General features: G+C 35.3%; 1 protein-coding gene across 1 annotated transcript; it reads right to left on the reverse strand.

The window, feature by feature from the left end:
• Positions 1-2,986: 2,986 nt before the first annotated feature.
• LOC149219160 (patatin-like protein 2) lies at positions 2,987-9,971 on the reverse strand. The gene is made up of 5 exons (XM_089386724.1): positions 9,843-9,971; positions 9,560-9,741; positions 9,270-9,447; positions 3,118-3,204; positions 2,987-3,019 (listed from the first exon to the last, which is right to left on the reverse strand). Exons 1-5 carry the CDS (start codon positions 9,969-9,971, stop codon positions 2,987-2,989), a joined length of 609 nt encoding a protein of 202 aa, XP_089242850.1.
• Positions 9,972-20,977: the final 11,006 nt, after the last annotated feature.

Here is a 20,977-nt window from a genome sequence, read left to right on the forward strand (position 1 = left end):
AAGGGTGGTTCTCCTAATTAATTTAGGGAGAAAAATAATTTATTTGATAATAAGTTTTTAATTAACTATTATGAAAAGTATATGGAGTTTTCAAATAAAAAATGGAATGAATTTTTTAATTAACTATTATGAAAAGTATATAGAGTATTCAAATAAAAAATGTAATGAATGGTTCCCCATAATATATAAAGTTTTTAAATTAAAAATTGAATAAATTGTTCCTTTAAAAATGACATTTTTATTTTTGGATTGTAGATTACCGATACGATGTACAACAACTAGGTCAACTGTTTCATGGAGTACTGTTTAGTGTTATCCGTTGGAATTTAAAATTTTTAATGTATTTTTGATCGAAATTAGGTTAAAAAAATTAGACTAATTTTTGTGATTATATATATGGATTCAAAGGTTTAAGAAAAAACTTAAAACATTTCTCTTCTAAAAATTCGCTTGTCAAATTTATGATTTCAATAAATCTCTGACAAATTCTAAATGAATTAGATCTGAAAATAAAAATAAAAACTTTCTAAAAAATTACTCTTAAACGCTACTGGATTGTTTCACCTTTGCTCTCCTTTAAATTCAGGTATTTTCTAAATTTATAATGAAGATTGTTTCCCGTCAACCTGCCAAGGAAATTAATTTCACCACGGCCGGCTGAAAGTGAGAGACCTGCAGTCAACGTCTTTATCCTTGGAACGTGACCATGCAAGCGAAGTGGGTACCACATTGTTAAAAACTTTTTATTTTCGTGATGAAGATAGAACAGTCACATTAAACTATTTTAGTAAACCTGTGGCTTTGGTAATATCAACTAATAGTAGCAAGGTCAAATATTTAACCTTGGTGTGCGTCATGTTTGACTTAGGTGTTCGTGGGGACATTTCCAGATTTTGTAATTAAAATAGTTATTCTCATTACAATTTTTTTTGGATTGTTTTAAAGTCTATCACTTATAGAGTTCAGGCTTCTGTGATCCATATCAAGTTAGAGAAAGATTTTTTGGCGAAAATCACATGGAATATCATTTGTCGACGCCTTTCGAACCAACTAGTGTGGTTCATCGTCAGGACAAGTTGAAGAAACAGATCAAGCTCAGCTATCTTCTCTAACGGCTAGTTTGACTCTAGGACAGAGGTCAAATGATATTCCATGTGATTTTCGCCAAAGAATATTTATCTATAAATTAATCAAAATAAAAACGTATCTTAAAATTACTTATCTCAATGACAAATTTGCGGAATATATCTAAATCCGTCAAATAATCAGGATAAAGATACTCATCCCTCGTCTGTGTCGAGAAGAAATTGCCGAAGGAAATTATCTTTTATTAAGTGGATTGTACAAAAATTGACCACTGAAATTAACCATTTTTTTCAATTAATGTTTTTAATTAATTACAAATATTAATGTTGATGATTAAGCTCTAAAAAAACATAAATATTTTTAAGGAAATTTTGTTATATTCTAGCAATTACATTACAATTTCTGTAATCCATCACTTCTGTATTTAAATCTAAATATGGTTTAAAAGTTCAAATTGCTACAACTATATTTGGCTGTTATAAAATAAAATAAAATAAATAGTTAAAAGATTGGAAAATAAATTGTTATAATTAATTATTATTAATACCAAAGGAATTTTAGCAAGGTCCAAAATGGATTCGTGCGCGCAAATTATTAATCTAAAAACGTGAACCTGTTACCGCTGGTCAGGGAAACACGTTTGAATTATTGGATTGAGTTCGTGATTTATTGACCCAAATCTATTACGACTAATTCATACCAATTCAAATCAGTACCTTGGTCGTGATGTATGAAATAGTCAAATTCAAACTTTAAAAGAGTGAAGTTGTGATCTAATGTTTTGTATGATTTTTTTATTTTATTTTTTTTTAAATCATATTATTCATATTATTTTTGAAAACAAGTCCAAACAATTATCATATGCTATTGGTTGGAAACTAGAAGTTCAAAGTTTTATGATTATTGATTCTATTTGTTATTTGGTAGGAAATAAAAAAGAACATGAGAGAAATCAAACCCAAAATTGATGATCATTTTAGTGACATTGACATGACAAAAATTTTGCTTAAAGTTACTTGTTCCCTTTAGAATCCACCTAAATTAGTGGTTGTGGCTCATTATAAGGTTGTGGCTCATTATCATTGTATAAGGAGGAAAAGTCAAGGTTCATTGAGTTTTCGGTAAGAGTTGTGAGCTTCCTGTTGAGCCTATCAACTATGTCCATGAGTGTTGCCATACAGATAACCAATTCATGTTGTGCAATAGAATGATGGTTTCATATAGGAGGAGGTTCTAGTTCTGGTGGAGTTCCCCACATCTGCTATTCTGGTGGAGTTCCCCGCATCTGCTATTTAGTCCTTGGTTTCTAAGTCATAGTCCTTGGTTTCCTAGTCAACTTATCTATTTGAAACATAACATTTGGATTGTCTAGCTTTCTCTTCTACATCTAAAAAAACCCTCTAGATCACTATAGGGACGATATCCATATAATTCTCCGTCGTTGCTTGAGATACTACCTAGGTTCAGGTTTGATGGGAAGAAAGAAATGGTCAAAGGCAGGGGATTGGCCCTGACGTCCTCTCCTTCCCTTTTGCAGATGAGCAGAGAGTCGATGCCTGGCAATAGAATCAGAGCTTAAGTAAGGAGGGTGATATGGAATCAAAATATCAAGCAATAGAGAGGAGGAAAGGAGTCGGCAAAGGCCAATAATGAAAATTGAGGGTGAAATATGAAATAGCTCAGAGAATCAATGATATAAAATGCCAACCTCAGAGATATTAGATAGGGTTCTTTCAAGATTAAATAGGCAAAAGAGACTTGAAAGGGAATTGAGATGGGAAAGAGAGAAAGGGAGAGGTCCCTATGGAAAAATGGCTACATGACTTATAAACAAAATAGGTTTATAACTCACGCAAGCTTTAGACGTTGGCACTAAGAAATCTGGACAGCCTACGAGAGCTCACTGAGTCACTTGGTTTAGTGCAAGTAACGTCTGCAACACACATTTTATAAAACACCAAATCACACAACCTCTTAAACAAAATTCAAAATCATAATTACAACATTGAGAGATGGAGAATATATATATACTGGATTGTTCACTGCAACTCCCCTGTCTATGAGGTTAAAGCTTTTCGTATTGTCCGAGGAATCGTTTTTGTTGGAATTTAATTCCAACTGCAACATAAACAGCTGGACAGAAATCTGATTTGCTGTAGATATTCCAGACTGTTGGATGCCTCAAAGTCGTCCTTGATATTTTCAACATTAATGTGCATTAAATTTTCAACATTAAATTCCCCTGCAACAGCCGACTTCGTTTCTTCAAAAGGATTCATCGCTTGCTGCATTCGATATGCAGATAAGCTTTAGAAGATATTTTTATTATCTTATTGTTTAAAGCCAAATATGTTTTAACATATAAATGTAATGAACAACAGTTCTGTTTTAGGTTAGAAGAATGATAGAGAGTTCCTTTTGTAACGCACAACAGTGCTGAAACTGTAATTTTCAGATAGTGAAAAATTGGTTTGTGGAACTGAAGCGTTCCTGCTGTAATCCCTCTGTCAAGAGGAAGATGCTCTTCAGCATAATCTTTTGTGAAAATCCCTCTATGTGAGGAAGACGAATTTGTATCAGTTGGTTTACTGTTTATAAATAGAAGTTTTATTTGCGCGTTGTTGTTACACCGTAACCAGAAAATAGTCTTGACGTCAAAACAGAGTGTTGTTGATACACGAGTTTCAGCGTTGCTGAAACACCGATGCTGTTACACTGCAAATAGCAACTGACGAAACTGCGTTGCTGAAACACCGTATTCCGCAAACGATTTTTATTTCTGCTGTGTTAAAACAAAGTATTGTTCTGTTTTTCAGTTTTGTTTAGAATTATCAGAAATTCCAACATGGTATCAGAGCTGGTCTAGGCACTCAGTGAGTCAAAAAAAAAAGTTTGTTTTTTCACTGTAAGAGCTGTAAGAAGCTTATTGAGTAGATTTTCTCCAGCAGAGAAATTTTTTGCCTGTTTTTATTTATACAGTCAGTATCTCTTCTTTATTCATACAGGTTAAGATGGAAGATGCTGGAACAAGTTTGACAAATTCCCAACTGCCACAGTTTAATGGGAAAAATCACAGTTATTGGTCCATAACAATGAAACTATTGTTTGCTTCTCAAGGAATATGGGAGTTGGTTGAAACTGGCTATGCTGAACCTGCAGATGCAACAACGTTGGCTGCTTTGACAATAGCATAAAGAGACCAGTTGAAGAGCGATAGGAAGAAGGATGCCAAAGCCCTCTTTTTTCTCTTCCAATTAGTACATGAAAGTGTTTTTCCATGGATTGCAGCAGCAACAAAATCCAAGGAGGCATGGGATATTCTCAAAACTGCCTATCAAGGCATGGAGAAGGTGAAGACTGCAAAGTTGCAGATGTTGAGGAGAGACTTTGAAACACTCAGCATGAAGGAATCTGATACAATAGATTCATTCTTCACTCAGGTTATTGGGTTGATAACCCAGATAAGATCTCATGGTGAGATTCTTGAAGAAAGAAGGATTGTAGAGAAGATCTTGAGAATTTTACCCTCAAGGTTTGAATCTATTGTGGTAGCAATAGAAGAAACAAAGGATCTCTCACAGTTCACAGTAGATGAACTGAGTGCTTCTCTTATGTCTCATGAACACAGACTGAGTAGAGGAACAAATTCCTCTTTTGAGCAAGCATTAAAGACTCAGATGTCTTTTGGCCAAGGAAAAGGTCTAGGCAGAGAAAATAACAGAGGACGTGGAAGAAGCCAAAACAAAGACAGAAATAATCCTGCAAGCACAAGCGGAAGGAGTTGCAATCAGAACCAAGATGAAGGTTCAAGCAAACAACAAGCTCATGGACAAAGGTATGACAAATCCCAAGTCCAATTTCATTATTGTAAGAAATATGGGCACTACGCCAATGAATGTAGGAAAAAACAAAATGACATGAATAGTAGGCAGAATGCTAATTTTGCAAATGAAGAAGATAAGAATCCAAATAATGTGTCGTTAACATGTAACATTGCACAAGACAAACAAGAAGATTTTTGGTTCTTAGACTCAGGTTGTAGTAATCACATGACTGGAAATATTGCAATGTTTTCCAATCTAGATGAAAATGTGAAATCTGAGGTAACAACAGGAATTGATAGTAAGATATCTATCAAGGGTAAGGGCATAGTTAGTATCCGAGCAAGAAATGGAGAACAAATGATTGTGCTTGAGGTATACTATGTACCTGGTCTGAAATGTAATCTTTTGAGCATTGGACAGCTCATTGACAAAGGTTACAATGTGTTTTTCAAAGATGATATGTGTACAATCAGAGACATACCTCCAAGTAAGAAGATCATTGCACAAGTGCAGATGACCAGCAATAGAATGTTTCTTCTCAAACTCAAGGCAGATTTGAAGGAAGGAAGAACTATTGCAGCTGTTGCACAAGAAGTCTTTCAGGAACAAGTGAAAGATGAGAATTGGTTGTGGCACTTGAGATTTGGACATCTCAATTTCGGAGGCTTGAATCTATTGCACAGAAAGGGAATGGTAAAGGGATTGCCATTGATCGAGAAACCGGACAACCTTTGTGAAGGTTGCATCTTGGGCAAGCAACACAAAGAAAGCTTTCCAACAGGAAAGAGTATAAGGGCAAAAACACCCTTGGAAATTGTTCACTATGATGTGTGTGGACCGATGCAAATACCATCATTTGCTGGAAATAAATATGCTTTAACTTTCATTGATGATTACACCAGAAAGACATGGGTGTATATGCTGAAACAAAAGAGTGAAGTGTTTGAGAAATTCCGCCACTTCAAAACTCTTGTTGAGAAGCAGTGTGGGCATTATATCAAAGTGCTCATCAGATAGAGGAGGAGAGTACATCTCCAAAGACTTTCTGCGTTTTTGCAGAGAGAATGGCATACAAAAGCAGTTCACCGCAAGGTATACACCTCAGCAAAACGGTGTTGCCGAAAGGAAGAATAGGACCATTCTTGACATGGTCAGAAGTATGTTGAAGGCAAAACACTTGCCGCATGAGTATTGGGTAGAAGCTGTCATTTGCGCAGTTTACATCTTGAATAGATGCCTAACTAAAGTTGTCATGAACAAAATACGAGAAGAAGCATGGAGTGGTCAAAAGCAAACTGTCACTCACATGAGAGTATTCGGTTGTGTAGCATATGCATATGTACCAGATCAGCTAAGGCAGAAGCTTGACAGTAAGGGGGAGAAGTGTGTCTTTATTGGCTATTGTGATGAGTCAAAAGCATACAAACTCTATAATCCATCCACCAAGAAATTAATAGTAAGCAGAGATGTGCAGTTCATTGAAGATGAAGCTTGGGATGGAAGCTTAGAGAAGACAGTGAATGTGAAGACAATTGTGTCTCACGAAGAAGAAGAGAAAGGGATAGCAACAAATAATCCTTCCTTGGTGGCTTCTCCTCCACCACAGCAAGTACAACAAACCACACCACAAGCTGGAATTCGAACAGCCTTGAGAAGTCAAGGAAGTGCTTCTCCAAGCACACCACAGGGATCAGAAATACCCTCAAGTTCGGATGGAACTCCAAGCACACCAAGAAGACCAAGATTCAGAAATCTGAATGATATTTATGAACAAGGAGAGGTAAGTAACAATACCGGTTTGAATTCATTATTCGCTTTGTATTGTCATGTTGATGACCCAGTTCATTTTGAAGATGTTGTAAATGAAGATAAATGGATTGAAGCAATGAATGAAGAAATTGGTGCAATTGAGAAGAGTAAAACATGGGAGTTAGTGGACCTCCCTGAAGGCAAAGATGCCATTGGAGTTAAGTGGGTCTATAAGACCAAAAGCAATGCTGAAGGCAAGATTGACAGGCACAAAGCAAGACTTGTTGTGAAAGGCTACAAGCAGCAACAAGGCAAAGACTATGATGAAACCTTTGCACCAGTAGCAAGGATGGAAACAATCAGAACAATGTTGTCTATTGCAGCACAACACAAATGGAAGATTTATGAGATGGATGTTAAATCTGCATTCCTGAATGGAGTGTTAAAAGAAGAGGTTTATGTTGAACAATCTCCAGGCTATGAAGTTGAAGGCCAAGAGCATAAAGTCTGCAAACTGAAGAAGGCTCTTTATGCGCTGAAGCAAGCTCCAAGAGCATGGTACAGAAGAATAGATGCTTATCTGATTGAGAATGGGTTTGATAAGTGTGATGGTGAACCCACACTCTACATAAAGGAGAATGACGGTAAGATTCTTATTGTTGTTTTATATGTAGATGATTTAATTTTTACTAGCAATGATGCTTCTCTCATTGCTGATTTTAAAGTAGTCATGAAAAGTGAATTTGAAATGACTGACTTGGGCTTCTTAAGATATTTTCTTGGAATTGAAGTAGACCAAAGTGAAAATGGTGTTCTCATTTCTCAAGTTAAATATGTAGAAGCAGTGTTGAAGAGATTTAACATGCAGAACAGCAAGGCAGCTGTGACTCCAACTGTAATGGGGTTGAAATTGACCAAAGAAGACAGCAACAAGGATTTTGATCCAAAACTGTACAAGAGCATAGTTGGCAGCCTTATGTACTTGAGTGCAACTAGGCCGGACATTATGCATGCTGTGAGTTTAATCTCTAGATTTATGGGAAAACCGAAAGAGACTCATTGGCAGGCAGCCAAGAGGATTCTAAGGTATGTGAATGGAATGAAGGGGTTTGGTATTTTATACTCCTCTTCTGAAAGTTTCATGTTGACAGGTTACACTGACAGTGATTGGGTTGGAAGTTTTGATGATAGGAAAAGCACATCGGAATATGTGTTTCATATGGGATCGGGAGCCATCTCATGGGCTTCCAAGGAGCAACCAGTTGTGTCTTTGTCAACAGCAGAAGCAGAGTATGTGGCAGCAACAACAGCAGCATGCCAGGCAGTGTGGCTGAGAAGAGTTCTCAGAGATTTGTGTCATGAACAAGAAAATGGCACAACCATTTACTGTGACAATAGCTCAGCAATAAAATTGTCTAAAAACTCTGTTTTTCATAAAAGAATAAAGCACATCGACACCAAATTTCACCTCATACATGAATTGGTTAACAATGGTGAGATTGTTTTGCAGAACAGAGGATCAGTTCGCTGACATCTTGACAAAACCATTGGGAAAGAAAATTTTTGATCATTTCAAGAAATGCCTGGGTATGCAGAAATACCCAGTAGTTGAAATTAAGGGGGAGTGTTGGAATTTAATTCCAACTGCAACATAAATAGCTGGACAGAAATCTGATTTGCTGTAGATATTCCAGACTGTTGCATGCCTCAAAGTCATGTTTGATATTTTCCACATTAATGTGCATTGAATTTTCAGCTTTAAATTCCCTTGAAACAGCCGACTTCGTTTCTTCAAAAGGCATCACCGCTTGTTGCATTCAATACACAGATAAGCTTTAGAAGATATTTTTATTATCTTATTGTTTAAAGCCAAATATGTTTTAACATATAAATGTAATGAACAACAGTTCTGTTTTAGGTTAGAAGAATGATAGAGAGTTCCTTTTATAATGCACAGCAGTGTTGAAACTGTAATTTTCAAATAGTGAAAAATCTGTTTGTGGAACTGAAGCATTACTACTGTAATCCCTCTGTCAAGAGGAAGATGCTCTTCAGCATAATCTTTTGTGAGAATCCCTCTATGTGAGGAAGACGAATTTGTATCAGTTGGTTTACTGTTATAAATAGAAGTTTTATTTGTGCGTTGTTGTTACACCGTAACTAGAAAATAGTCTTGACGTCAAAACAGAGTCTTGCTGATACACGAGTTTCAGCGTTGTTGAAACACCGATGCTGTTACACTGCAAACAACAACTGACGAAACTGCATTGCTGAAACACCGTATTCCGCAAACGATTTTTATTTCCGCTGTGTTAAAACAGAGTATTGTTCTGTTTTTCAGGTTTTTTTAGAATTATCAGAAATTCCAACAGTTTTTGGAATCTTTTGTTTGGAATAAATGAACAGGAAGATATGTTGGAGATGTTGAGGTTCCAATGCAAACATCGGCCAAAAGTGCATCTTCTAACTCGTCTTGCTTGGCCTGGAAAGGAGATTTACCATATATCACTGTAACTGTTGTTTCTCTTTAATTCAAACTTACGTTTATTGTGTCACACAGATCATGGAAACATTACCTTAAAAGTGGTGAAGATTGCATGGAAACATTACCTTAAAAGTGGTGAAGATTGCAGGTTGTTGTATTTTGATGTCATATGCAGTAATCACGACGTTCATTAGGGTTTGGTGTAACCGTGTATCCCCCAAATAGTTTCTCAAGATTTTGTGCAGGTAATCCCCAGAATATTTGGGGCCACTCAGATCCTTTATTGCAGATTGTAACAAATATCTGTAATAATTCATTTTCTATTAACTCAATATTGATGTTGCTGTTGAACAAAAAACAAATATAAGCAATATATGTTGATTTTTTAACCAAACAAAAGAAATCTTTTACTAACGTTGTATGTGGAAAAATAAGAGGACAATTATCCAAATAAAACTTCATAATATCCTTTGCAGGAAACAATGGATGATTCTTGTCATTTGGAGCAGTTAACATGGAAGTGACCAATCCTCCCGTGCTGGTTCCAGCAATTATGTCGAAATAATCAGCTATACTCACGCCTGGGCCATCCAATTCCTGTGACAGAACTTATAATTCAATTTGGCACAGAAGGATGTTATTAAAAAAAGTAAAGGCCATCATGAGATTTTACAAGTGGAGTAGATTAAAATCATTACCTGGAGTTTTTCCTCCAGGAAATCGAGGATAGCTGCTGGGATAATCCCACGAACCCCTCCTCCATCAATACTGAGAATAGTAATCATATTGCCATCGTTTGGTGGCGGATTCCCGTAAGTAGTAGCCATGCTCTATACTCAAATTAAGCCTTCACCTCCAAATTAATTTTGACTCCTTAAATTTAGAAAACAATGCATATACTGATATATCGATTGAACGAATGAATTGGAATGCTTCTCGTTTATGCTATATTTGAACGGAGGGGAAGAGAATTAATAAATATAATAATTTTTTGTTGCAGCAGAAAATTTACGAACATGCTTGGAAGTTGAAGGTGGGTCTTTGTCTTTATCTTTGTGACAGCCATGAGAGGTTGTTCCATTCCCGTCAATCCACGTTATCAACAAGAACAATGAAAAAAAGCTTGCCAGTCAATTTCACTGTTTGAATAAAAGTGTAAATAAAATTATGGGAATAAAACTGCAAATTTTGTAGTTAGAATTATGGAGCTCAACTGTGTAAGTAGGTTGATATGTAATAAAAGTCTATTTTTCTAGATAAAATTATTGAACTCAATAGTGTAAGTAAGTTGAAAGGTAATAAAAGTGTAAATTTTGTCTATGGAATTATGGACCTCAACAGTTTTGTAAGATTTTTGAGATACACAGATCTAGATCTGCAAAACAATAAACAAGCTTGCAAGAGAAGGAAGGAAGCGAGCAAGAATTGAGAAAAGAATAAAAATTGATTCGACAATATTAGTTTTAGAATAAATACATAAAAGCAACTAAGACTAAGTTAAGCTTAGTTGTACATGCAATAACTAAAGTTAACTAAAGCTAAGTGTGCTTTATCTTATGTTAATGTGTACATGTGCCACATGCAAGCAATAAGTTAACTGGAGCTAACCTAGGTGCATGTACACCAACACAGCTAGTCTAAGTGCATGTACACCAACACCCCCCCTTAAGCATAACTTAGGTGAGTGTGATGCAAAATGAATGAGTCCTGGCAACACAGCCATTTTAGGTACCCATATACAATGCATAAAAAGGAGGAAAGAGGGAAAACCCAGTGGGAAGAAAACCCCCCCTCAAAATATAATGCAAAAGTAGAGAAAAGACAACTGCTAGGCAGTCGTGTCCTTCACCCCGAGACGATCTCGCAGGAATCGAAACTTCTACTCAGTGAAAGTCTTGGTGAAGATGTCAGCAATCTGCTCGGAACTAGGATAGTGCTGAAGATCGATGATCCCATCATGAATGAGTTCTCTAATGAAGTGCATGTGGATCTCGATGTGTTTGGTACGCTGCCGCTGCACTGGATCTCTGCAAAACTTTAGCGTACTTTGATGGACACTAATCCCAAGCTCAGATAGAAAATGTTGTAGCCAAATTGTCTGAATAGTGGCATTGACTGCTCCTCTATACTCGGCCTCTGCTGATGATAAAGCAATGGCAGCATGCTTCTTACTTGACCAACAAATTGGGCCGGATCCCAAACTAAGTACATAACCGGAAGTAGACTTGCGATCAATGGTGTCGCCAGCCCATTCTGAATCTGTGAACCCGATGAGATTCAAAGAACAATTGGCTGCATAATGAATCCCATAGGTGATTGTCCCCGGGAAATATCGAAGGATGCGCTTTGCAGCATTCCAGTGTAACTCATGTTTGCTCCTGCATGTATGTGGAAACTGCTTCGATAGCATAGGAGAGATCAGGACGGGAGTGAGTGAAATAAAGAAGACTTCCCACAAGCTGGCGATACAATGTGCAATCAACCAATGGTGTGTCTTTTCCATTCTCAATCTTTATCTCTAATAAGAAAGGTGTGGCTGCTGGCTTGCAGTCACTCATGTGAAATCGTGCCAAAAGATCTCTGGCATATTTTGGTTGAGAAATGATAATGCCAGAATCACGCTGATGGATCTCTAGTCCAAGGAAGAAATTTAGCAAGCCCATGTCTGTCATAGAAAACCGCTTATGCAATGCAGTTTTGATGTTAGTAATGACAGAAGCTAAACTACCCGTTATCAAAAGAACATCTACGTAGATTACTATGATCAACAAGGAGTCAATTTTCTTCAGAAAATAAACATTGGAATCAGATTTGCAGCATACAAAATTTTGAGATAACAAATAAGAATCCATCTTTGCATACCATGCTCTAGGTGCCTACTTGAGGCCATAGAGAGACTTCTTTAGTTTGCATACCAGAGATGAATTCTGCGTGTATCCCGGTGGCTGCTCCATGTAGATTTCCTCCTCGAGATCACCATGAAGAAAGGCATTCTTCACATCCATATGATGCACCTCCCATCCTCCTGCTGCTGCAATGGAGAGAGCTAGCCGAATGGAATCCATTTTTGCCACTGGAGCAAAAGTCTCATCATAGTCAACACCATGTACTTGCTGAAAACCTTTTGCTGCCAATCGTGCCTTATATCGACTAACTTGGCCATTTGATGCTTTCTTGGTCCGGTAAACCCACTTGCATCTCACAAGTTTGCGATTTGAAGGTAGCGGAACCAAATCCCAAGTCTGGTTCTCAATGAGAGAGTTATATTCCTCATCTATGGTGGCTTCCCATTCAGGATGCCCATTTGCTTCTGCATAAGTTTGTGGATCAGATCCATGCATCATATAAGCATGCATGGGCATGGATGGCTCCATAGCTAAGAGTGCTTGCGGATCTTCCTCAAACAGAGGGATAGAGGCAGGATCATCAAGGATATCACTCATGCTGCGCCATTTTTGTGTTGAAGGTGGTCGAGAATCTTCCGAACTACATGCAGAAGTATGATCTCGATGTTCAACAACTGGTGGTCTAACAGGGGTCACAGGAAAAGACTCATCTTCATCAGAATGCTGGTCTGAAGTTTCATCTGCATACTCATCAATGAGTGGTGATGAAAATTTGGTAACAAGTTCATCCACTGGTGCATGCGAAATATCTTCATCAAACTTTACACTCATTTCAATAAATAGCTCTTCAGTGTGGATATCAAGCAATCTGTACCCGTTGACTTCATCAGAATATCCAACAAACATGCATGCTTTGCTTTGAGGCTCCAAAGCCTTTCTCTTCTCTGGAGGAATGCGGGCCCATGCTCGAGATCCAAAAATGCGGAAATGACTAACTTCATGTTGCATGCCAGTCCAAGCCTCAAAAGGTGTTTTTCCAGTAACAAATTTATGATGAGATCTGTTCTGGATGTATGAGGCACAATTAATAGCTTCGGCCCAAAATTTCGACGGAAAAGATCTTACATGCAACATGCAATTAGCCATCTCTTTCAAAGATCGATTTTTCCTTTCAGCCACGCCATTTTGCTGTGGAGTGTAAGGAACTGTATGTTGCAACTGTATGCCTGCTTCATCACAAAGATTCTTGATATCTTTGTTGACATATTCTGTCCCATTATCTGTGCGGAGTATTTTGATGCGTTTTCCAGACTGATTTTCCACATGCGCTTTGAAAATCTTTAGATGTTGAAAAACTTCAGACTTGAGTTTCAAGAAGTAAACCCAAGTGAATCTCGTGTAATCATCTATAAATGACAACACATATCTTGCTTTGCTCATTGAAAGCACCGGAAATGGACCCATGAGATCACTGTGTACAAGTTCCAAAGGTGAAAAGGCTCTCCATGCATGCCCCTTCTCGAATTTTTCTTGTGGATGCTTTCCAAGAGCACATCCATTACAAACACCATCTGAAAATTCAATGGTTGGCAATCCTTTGACCATCCCTTGCTTACTAAGCTATTGCATATATCTGATATTCAAGTGTCCAAATCTCTCGTGCCAAATCCTACTTTCTTCATTTGCATGCGTAAGTAGCAAAATAGAATCTCATTGAGGAACAAAATTAGAAAATGTATATAGACGAGATTGATCATTTACCTTGCCAGATGCAATCTTCAAATTGGTTTTCATGTCATAAATGCTCACGAAATCTGGGGTAAATTCCACTTTCCTTCCGCTGCCCGTGTGTGTCATCTGATACACTGAGAGAAGATTCATAGGAAGCCTTGGAATATGCAAGACATTTTCAAAACTTCCATCTTCGAATTGCACTCTTCCTTGTCCAGTTGTTGCAACTGCAGAATTACCCCCCATGAGAATGGGAGGACCTGAGTATGCATGTAGAGAAGAAAAGGATTCCTTTGAAGAAGCCATATGATGTGAAGCTCCTGAATCGATGATCCATTCTTGTGGTGCAGAATGAAGAGCAATCAAAGCATGCCCGTTACCTCTTGGATCTGGTGCTTTTTCTCTAGAATTCTTCTTAGCATTCTCAGGAATGTGGTCTCCAAGATTGTGTTGCTGGAGTGTCTGCGCCATAAGATCTATAGTCTTCTTCATGCATGCGGATTCAGGATGAAAACCACGGTGGCAATAATTGCACATTGATTTTCCTTTCGTTCCTTTGCTTTCCTTTGAGCCAGATGATCCATCAGGGGATTTGGGATGTCCTCCCTTTCTTGGATCAGGTTCCTTCTTCCCTTTTCCTTTTTGATGGTCTTTGGAATTTGCCTTTCCTTTTGCATGCACAGTAAGTGCATGCGCTTTTGAATTTTTAAGTGTGCCCATTTTGATGAGCTTATCTTGCTCATGCATCAAAGACTGAATAAAAGAATCCAGTGAGGGCATCTTCCAAGCTGCACCAGTTGCAGATCTGACTGTGTGGAATGTAGAGATGAATACTGCATACTCTGGACCAAGTTTTGATAAAATGGAAAGAATCAACTGATTTTCTTGCTTGGATTTGTCGATCCCACATCCCTTCAGCTGAACCAACAAGGCTTTATACCTTGTGAAAAAATCTTGAATGTTCTCAAAGTTTCTCGGATCTAATGAGTTTAACTCATTTTCGAGAATGTGACCTTTCATTTCATCCTGTTTTCCAAACAATCCTTCCAAAATTTTCCATACTTCATTTGGAGTTGAACATGATTCAACATGAAATAGCAATTCTGGAGAAATAGATAAACATAGGATGCCGAAGGCCTCGTCCATGCGATTGAAATATCTTGTTTTCTCCATTGCCGATGTTGGTTCAACTTCCGTTTCCATGGTTATTCGAAATAAGCCTCTACTTCTGAGATGAAGTTGAATCTTTGGCTTCCATTCGAAATAATTATATGGAGTGAGAATTGCCAATTGTGGAAACTCCAATTTAGACTCCATTCTTTGTTGTTGCTTCAATCTTCTGAACCTGCAAATAAAATTGCTTGTGCACTGATTACAAATCCCTGTGCTCTGATACCATGTAAGATTTTTGAGATACACAGATCTAGATCTGCAAAACAATAAACAAGCTTGCAAGAGAAGGAAGGAAGCGAGCAAGAATTGAGAAAAGAATAAAAATTGATTCTACAATATTAGTTTTAGAATAAATACATAAAAGAAACTAAGTTAAGCTTAGTTGTACATGCAATAACTAAAGCTAACTAAAGCTAAGTGTGCTTTATCTTATGTTAATGTGTACATGTGCCACATGCAAGCAATAAGTTAACTGGAGCTAATCTAGGTGCATGTACACCAACACAGCTAGTCTAAGTGCATGTACACCAACAAGTTTAAGTAGGTTGAAAGGTCCTAAATTTTTGATAGACACTCTACCTCTATTTTTGAAGACAAATTAAGTTTTTTTTCAGAGAGAATAGACAAAGGGTCTTAGACGTCCGACTTTTCAACTTATTTACACAATTGAGCCCTGTAAATCTATCTACAACATGAAAATTTTTATAAAAAGCAAAAAAAACTACATCAAATTATAAACATACCTCTTGTGTTAGTTGTTAGGTGTTCGAGTTAGATCGGTGGAATCCCCTGCGTCGGGGAAGTGGTCATTAACGCCATGAATGGTCAAAATCGATAACCCCTACCTTATGTTTGCTTTCAGAAAATTGACGTTATGGAAGAGGCCAAACGGTTAACTAACAAGGACAAAATCATTCATTAAAATATTTGCAGTGTGATTTCTGTGTGTATGCAGTCGTGTGTACATTCATTAATTATATTTACTTATTATTATTTTAATTTTTTGATTAAAAATAATTTAAAATTATATATTATTTTTATAATTTAAAATTAAATATTTAAAAATAAAAATAAAAATATATAAATTATTTTTCAATTTTCAAATATAATATATTTTCTGCCAAAATGACAAACATAAATGATAAGAGTAAGATAATTTATTAAAAAAATACCCAGTCTCATTTTAAGATTCTTTATATAAAATATAATTAATAATTTTTTATTAAACTATTAAATATAATTTACTATATTCCAAATTAATTTAGTCAAAATAACCCAAGAATAAATATTTTATAATTATAAATTTATTTTTTGCTTCGGTAACATTAAGTTAATCTAAATGGTATTATACATCACATTAGCATCATTTTAATTATTTATAAATAAGTATTTCAAATATCATCTAATTTAAATGATTAAAAGTTTAAATCAGTAATTGTCATCATCCACTTAAAAATCTTATAAGGGTTGTTCTCTTAATTAATTTAAGCAGCAAACTAATTTATTTGGTAATAATTTTTTAATTAACTATTATGAAAGGTATATAAAGTTTTCAAATAAAAAAGTGAATGAATTGTTCTCTAGAAAGAGGACATTTTAATAAGATATATTATAGTTAGCTTAATTGTTTTATGGAGTAGTGTTTAGTGTTACCGGTTGGAGTTTTTATGTATTTTTGGTTGGAATTAGGCTAAAAAATTTGTGGCCAAATCTTGATGTCTGTTGGTTAAGTTGGTTTTTTTTACTATATATATGGATTCAACACCCTCAAAAATCCTGAAACGCTTCTATTGTGAAGAGTTCCCCAACTAAATTTGTGATTTCAATAAATCCATAACAAATTCTAAACAAATTAAATGAAAAAGTAAACCTAAAATCTTTTCGGAAAAATCACACTTAAAAACTACTTGATTATTTCACCTTTGCTCTCCTTTAAATTTCAAATATTATTAAATAATGATTCTTAATATTCCCTAAATTTAAAATCAATATTCTTTTCCGTCTCCTTTAAATTTCAGATATTCCCTAAATTTATAATCAAGATTCTTTTCCGTAAACCTGCCTAAGCAAATTAATTTCATCACGGCCAGCTGAAAGTGAGAGACCTGCGGGCAACGTCTTTGTCCATTGAACGTGACGATGTAAGCGAAGTGGGTAGCATATTGTTAAAAAAGATTTCGTTTCCGCGTATTTGGGCTTTGGTAATATCAACCAATAGCAGCAAGGTCAAATATTTAAGCTTGCTGTGGTTCATGTTCGACTTCGCTGTCGATCGGGACATTTCCAAAATTTGTAATTAAAATATTTATTCTCATTACAATTTATATGTTCGACTTCGTTGTCGATCGGGAGATTTCCAAAATTTGTAATTAAAATATTTATTTTCATTGCAATTTATTTGTTGGATTATTTTAAAATATATCAATTAATAAAAATAAAAAAGTCTATCAAAATTTATAATAAAATTACTTGTCTCAATTGCAAATTTATAATAAAATTACTTATCTCAATTACAAATTTCTAGAATATCTCCAAATCCATGAAATAATCAGGATAAGGATACCCATTCGTGACCTGTCTCGGGAAGAAATTGCAGGAGGAAATTATGTTTTATTAAGTGGATCGTATAGAAATTGACCACTGAAATTCACCATTTTTTTCAATTAATTATAGACATATGTCTATAATGGTTGTAAATCCATCATTTCTGTATTTAAATCTAGATATTGTTTAAAAGTTCAAATTGCGATAACTATATTTGACTGTTATAAAATAAAATAAATAATTGAAAGATTGGAAAATAAATTGTTATAATTAATTATTATTAAGACCAAAGGAATTTTAGGAAGGTCCAAAATCGATTCGTGCGTGCAACTAATTAATCTAAAAACGTGAACCATTAGGAACCCTAATTCGAATTGTACGAAGCCCAAAACCTGTTACCGCTTGTCAGGGAAACAACGTTTGAATTATTGGATCGAGTTCGTGATTTATTGACCCAAATCTAAGACAAATTCATATCAGTACCTGTCGTCATTTATGAAATAGTCAAATTCAAACTTTAAGCAGAGTCACGTTGTGATCTAATGTTTTATATGATTTTTTAATATTTTTTTTCCCTTTCATTTTTTCAAGTCAGATTATTCATATTATTTTCAAAAAGACACATGCAAACAATTATCATATGTTATTAGTTGGATTTCTGTTTTTCCTTTCATTTTTTTAAGTCAGATTATTCATATTATTTTCAAAAGGACAAATCCAAACAATTATCATATGTTATTGATTGGATTCTATTTTTTCCCTTTCATTTTTTTAAGTCAGATTATTCATATTATTTTAAAAAGACAAATCCAAACAATTATCATATGTTATTGGTTGGATTTCTTTTTTTCCTTTCATTTTTTAAAGTCAGATTATTCATATTATTTTCGAAACGACAAATCCAACTATTATTATATGTTATTGGTTGGAAACTAGAGCTACAGGGTAAGTTTAAAGTTTTATGATTACTTATTTTATTTTCTATTTAATAGACAATAAAAAAGAATATAAGAGAAATTAAACCCAAAATTGATAATCATTTTAGTGATATTGGCATGACAAAAAAATTGCTTAAAGTGACTTGTTCCTTTGAAAATCCACCTAAACTTGTGGTTGTGTCTCAATGTCAGTGTATAAGCAAGGAATGTCAAGGTTCATTGAGTTCTTGGCAACAGTTGTGACCTTTCCACTGAGCCTATTAACTATGTCCATTAGTGTTGTCATACAGATAACCAATTCATGTTGTGCAATAGAATGATGGTTTTCATATAGGAAGATGTTCTAGCTTTGGTGGAGTTCCCCACATCTGGTATTTATTCCCTGGTTTCCTAGTCATAGTCCTTGGTTTCCTAGTGAAGTTGTCTATCTGAAACATAACATTTGGATTGTTTATCTTTCTCTTCTACATCTAAAATAACCCTCTGGACCACTATACGTACGATATCCCTATAATGCTCCATCGCTGCTTGAGCTATTTCCTAGGCCTAGGTTTGATGTGAAGAAGGAAATATGGTCAAAGGTAGGGGATTGACCCAGACATCCTCTCCTTCCCTTTTGCAGGTGAACATAGATTCGATGCCTGACAATAGAGTTAGAGCTTAAGTAAGGAGGGTGACACAGAATAAAAAATATCAAGCAATAGGGAGGGGGAAAGGAGTTTGTAAGGGGAAATAAGGAAAAATGAGGGTGAAATAGGAAATAACTCATAGAATCAATGATAAAAAATGCCAAACTTAGAGAGATTAGATAGGGTTCTTGCAAGATTAAATAGGGGAGAAAGAGTAGAACTAGAATTGATATGGGAAAGAGAGAAAATGAGAGGTCACTAGGGAGAAATAAAAAACCCTCTCCCAACCAAAATTAACAGCCATTGAGAAGGGAAATTTAACACGAAACAAAGCAGATCCCAATTTTTTAATTCAAAACTGTGATTAGGAAATTCAAAATTGAGCAACCCCAAATTGAAAGGGTTAAATGACCGAACCAAAGATTCTAGAGTCTACTTTGTATTGTGTTGGACATCACATTTCCCATACGAATGAGTTTCCAACTGATAATCACTGTGATCACCACATGCATCAAAGCATCCATGGGAATTCATACCTTGATTTTGTTGTTCACATTCAAAAAAGATAAACTTTTGAAAAGTTCCCAACAACCCATACCTTGATTTTGTTGTTCGCATTCAAAGAAAATAAACTTTCGAAAAGTTCCCAACAACCCATAGATATCATGCTCTTGGAGCTTGTTTAAGCCCGTAAATAACCTTTTTTAAATTTGTAGATTTTGTGTTCATTTATTACAATTTCATATCCTTGGGGATATTGAATATATACATGTTCATTTAATGAAACATTCAAAAAGGTTGATTTCTTATCAAATTGATAACACAACAAATGACATTGAATGGATCCATCAACTACATACTTTGTTTTGTACACCCATTGTACCTAATGATTTATTTTTCAATAGGAGGTTCCAAAAGCTTCTATGTTTCATTATTTTTAATTGATGCAATCTCTTTGTCTATTGCTTTGTACCATGCTTCCTCTTTTATTACATCTTCAAACTATGTTGTCTCTACTTCAATTTGAGATATTAAAGCTAATACGAGAGCATTCCATTTCCATAATAGAATTGCATTTGACTAGACCTAGGGGTTTTCATTTACAAAGGGAGTTGGTTCCCTAATTGAATGTAATTATTGTATTTCCTATGTTTTTAGAGAGTTCTAGAATAAATATGTATTTAGAAATGCAATTGTAATCAAACCTATTCTTTGGGAAAATTCTCAGGAATATTGAGAGATTTGGGATTAGTTAGATATTTTGAGGAAAATATGGATTTGGAGGATTTAGTTTAGGTGATAAAATAATGGATCTAAACAAGAATTTAGTTTTGTATCATTTTGTAAAAATGGAATCAATTTTATGAAAATAGTGGGCCAAGTGCATAGAAGAGATTTAAGAGGTTTTAGGGCCAAAATCCCGAGAGAGGGTTGAATGATATATTCCAAGCCAGGGGCCTTTTATAATTTATTGTATATAATATATGAGAACACTCTGTTTTGAGTGTGTGGATCCATAATGCGAGCCTTTTTTTATTAATTGTCAACCTATCATGCTTAGTTATTGTGTTAAGCTCAATATAGAGAGTGTTTGAGAACATATGCCAAAACCAATTTCATAGTCAGAAAAACATGGGGGATTCACTCAGTGAACCTCTGACATATCACATGCGTTTGTGGCATATTAAACAATACCCTTAATTTGACTACATATTGAAAAATCTCTCTAAAAATGACATTATTTAACCCCCTATCAATATGAACCCAATACAGCTTCCCAATTAAAAAAACCCCTACTTTCACTCGATATTGTAGGTATCCAGTTTTTCATTAACTTTTTTATACCCCTTTATATTTTTTCATTAACTTTAAGCTCCATTTTTATATTTTTAAATATAAAAACGCTTTACGCCCTATATATCCCCCAACATATTATGTCATTTTTTCCTCAATATATATCCCCCAATATGAA

This window comes from Pinus tabuliformis, chromosome Q (genome assembly GCF_031772625.1).
Source record: "Pinus tabuliformis cultivar Carrire ecotype Pingquan chromosome Q, CPIR1, whole genome shotgun sequence".
Classification (NCBI taxonomy): domain Eukaryota; kingdom Viridiplantae; phylum Streptophyta; class Pinopsida; order Pinales; family Pinaceae; genus Pinus; species Pinus tabuliformis.

Excerpts from the sequence above, each read along its gene's own strand:
- LOC149219160 (XM_089386724.1), bottom strand. The coding sequence starts at position 9,971 with ATGGCTACTACTTACGGGAATCCGCCACCAAACGATGGCAATATGATT. Across the intron at positions 9,448-9,559 it reads CTTATTTTTCCACATACAAC|ATATTTGTTACAATCTGCAA; the intron begins GTTAGTAAAAGA and ends GAATTATTACAG. Across the intron at positions 3,020-3,117 it reads GAGTTGCAGTGAACAATCCA|ACGTTACTTGCACTAAACCA; the intron begins GTATATATATAT and ends TGTGTGTTGCAG.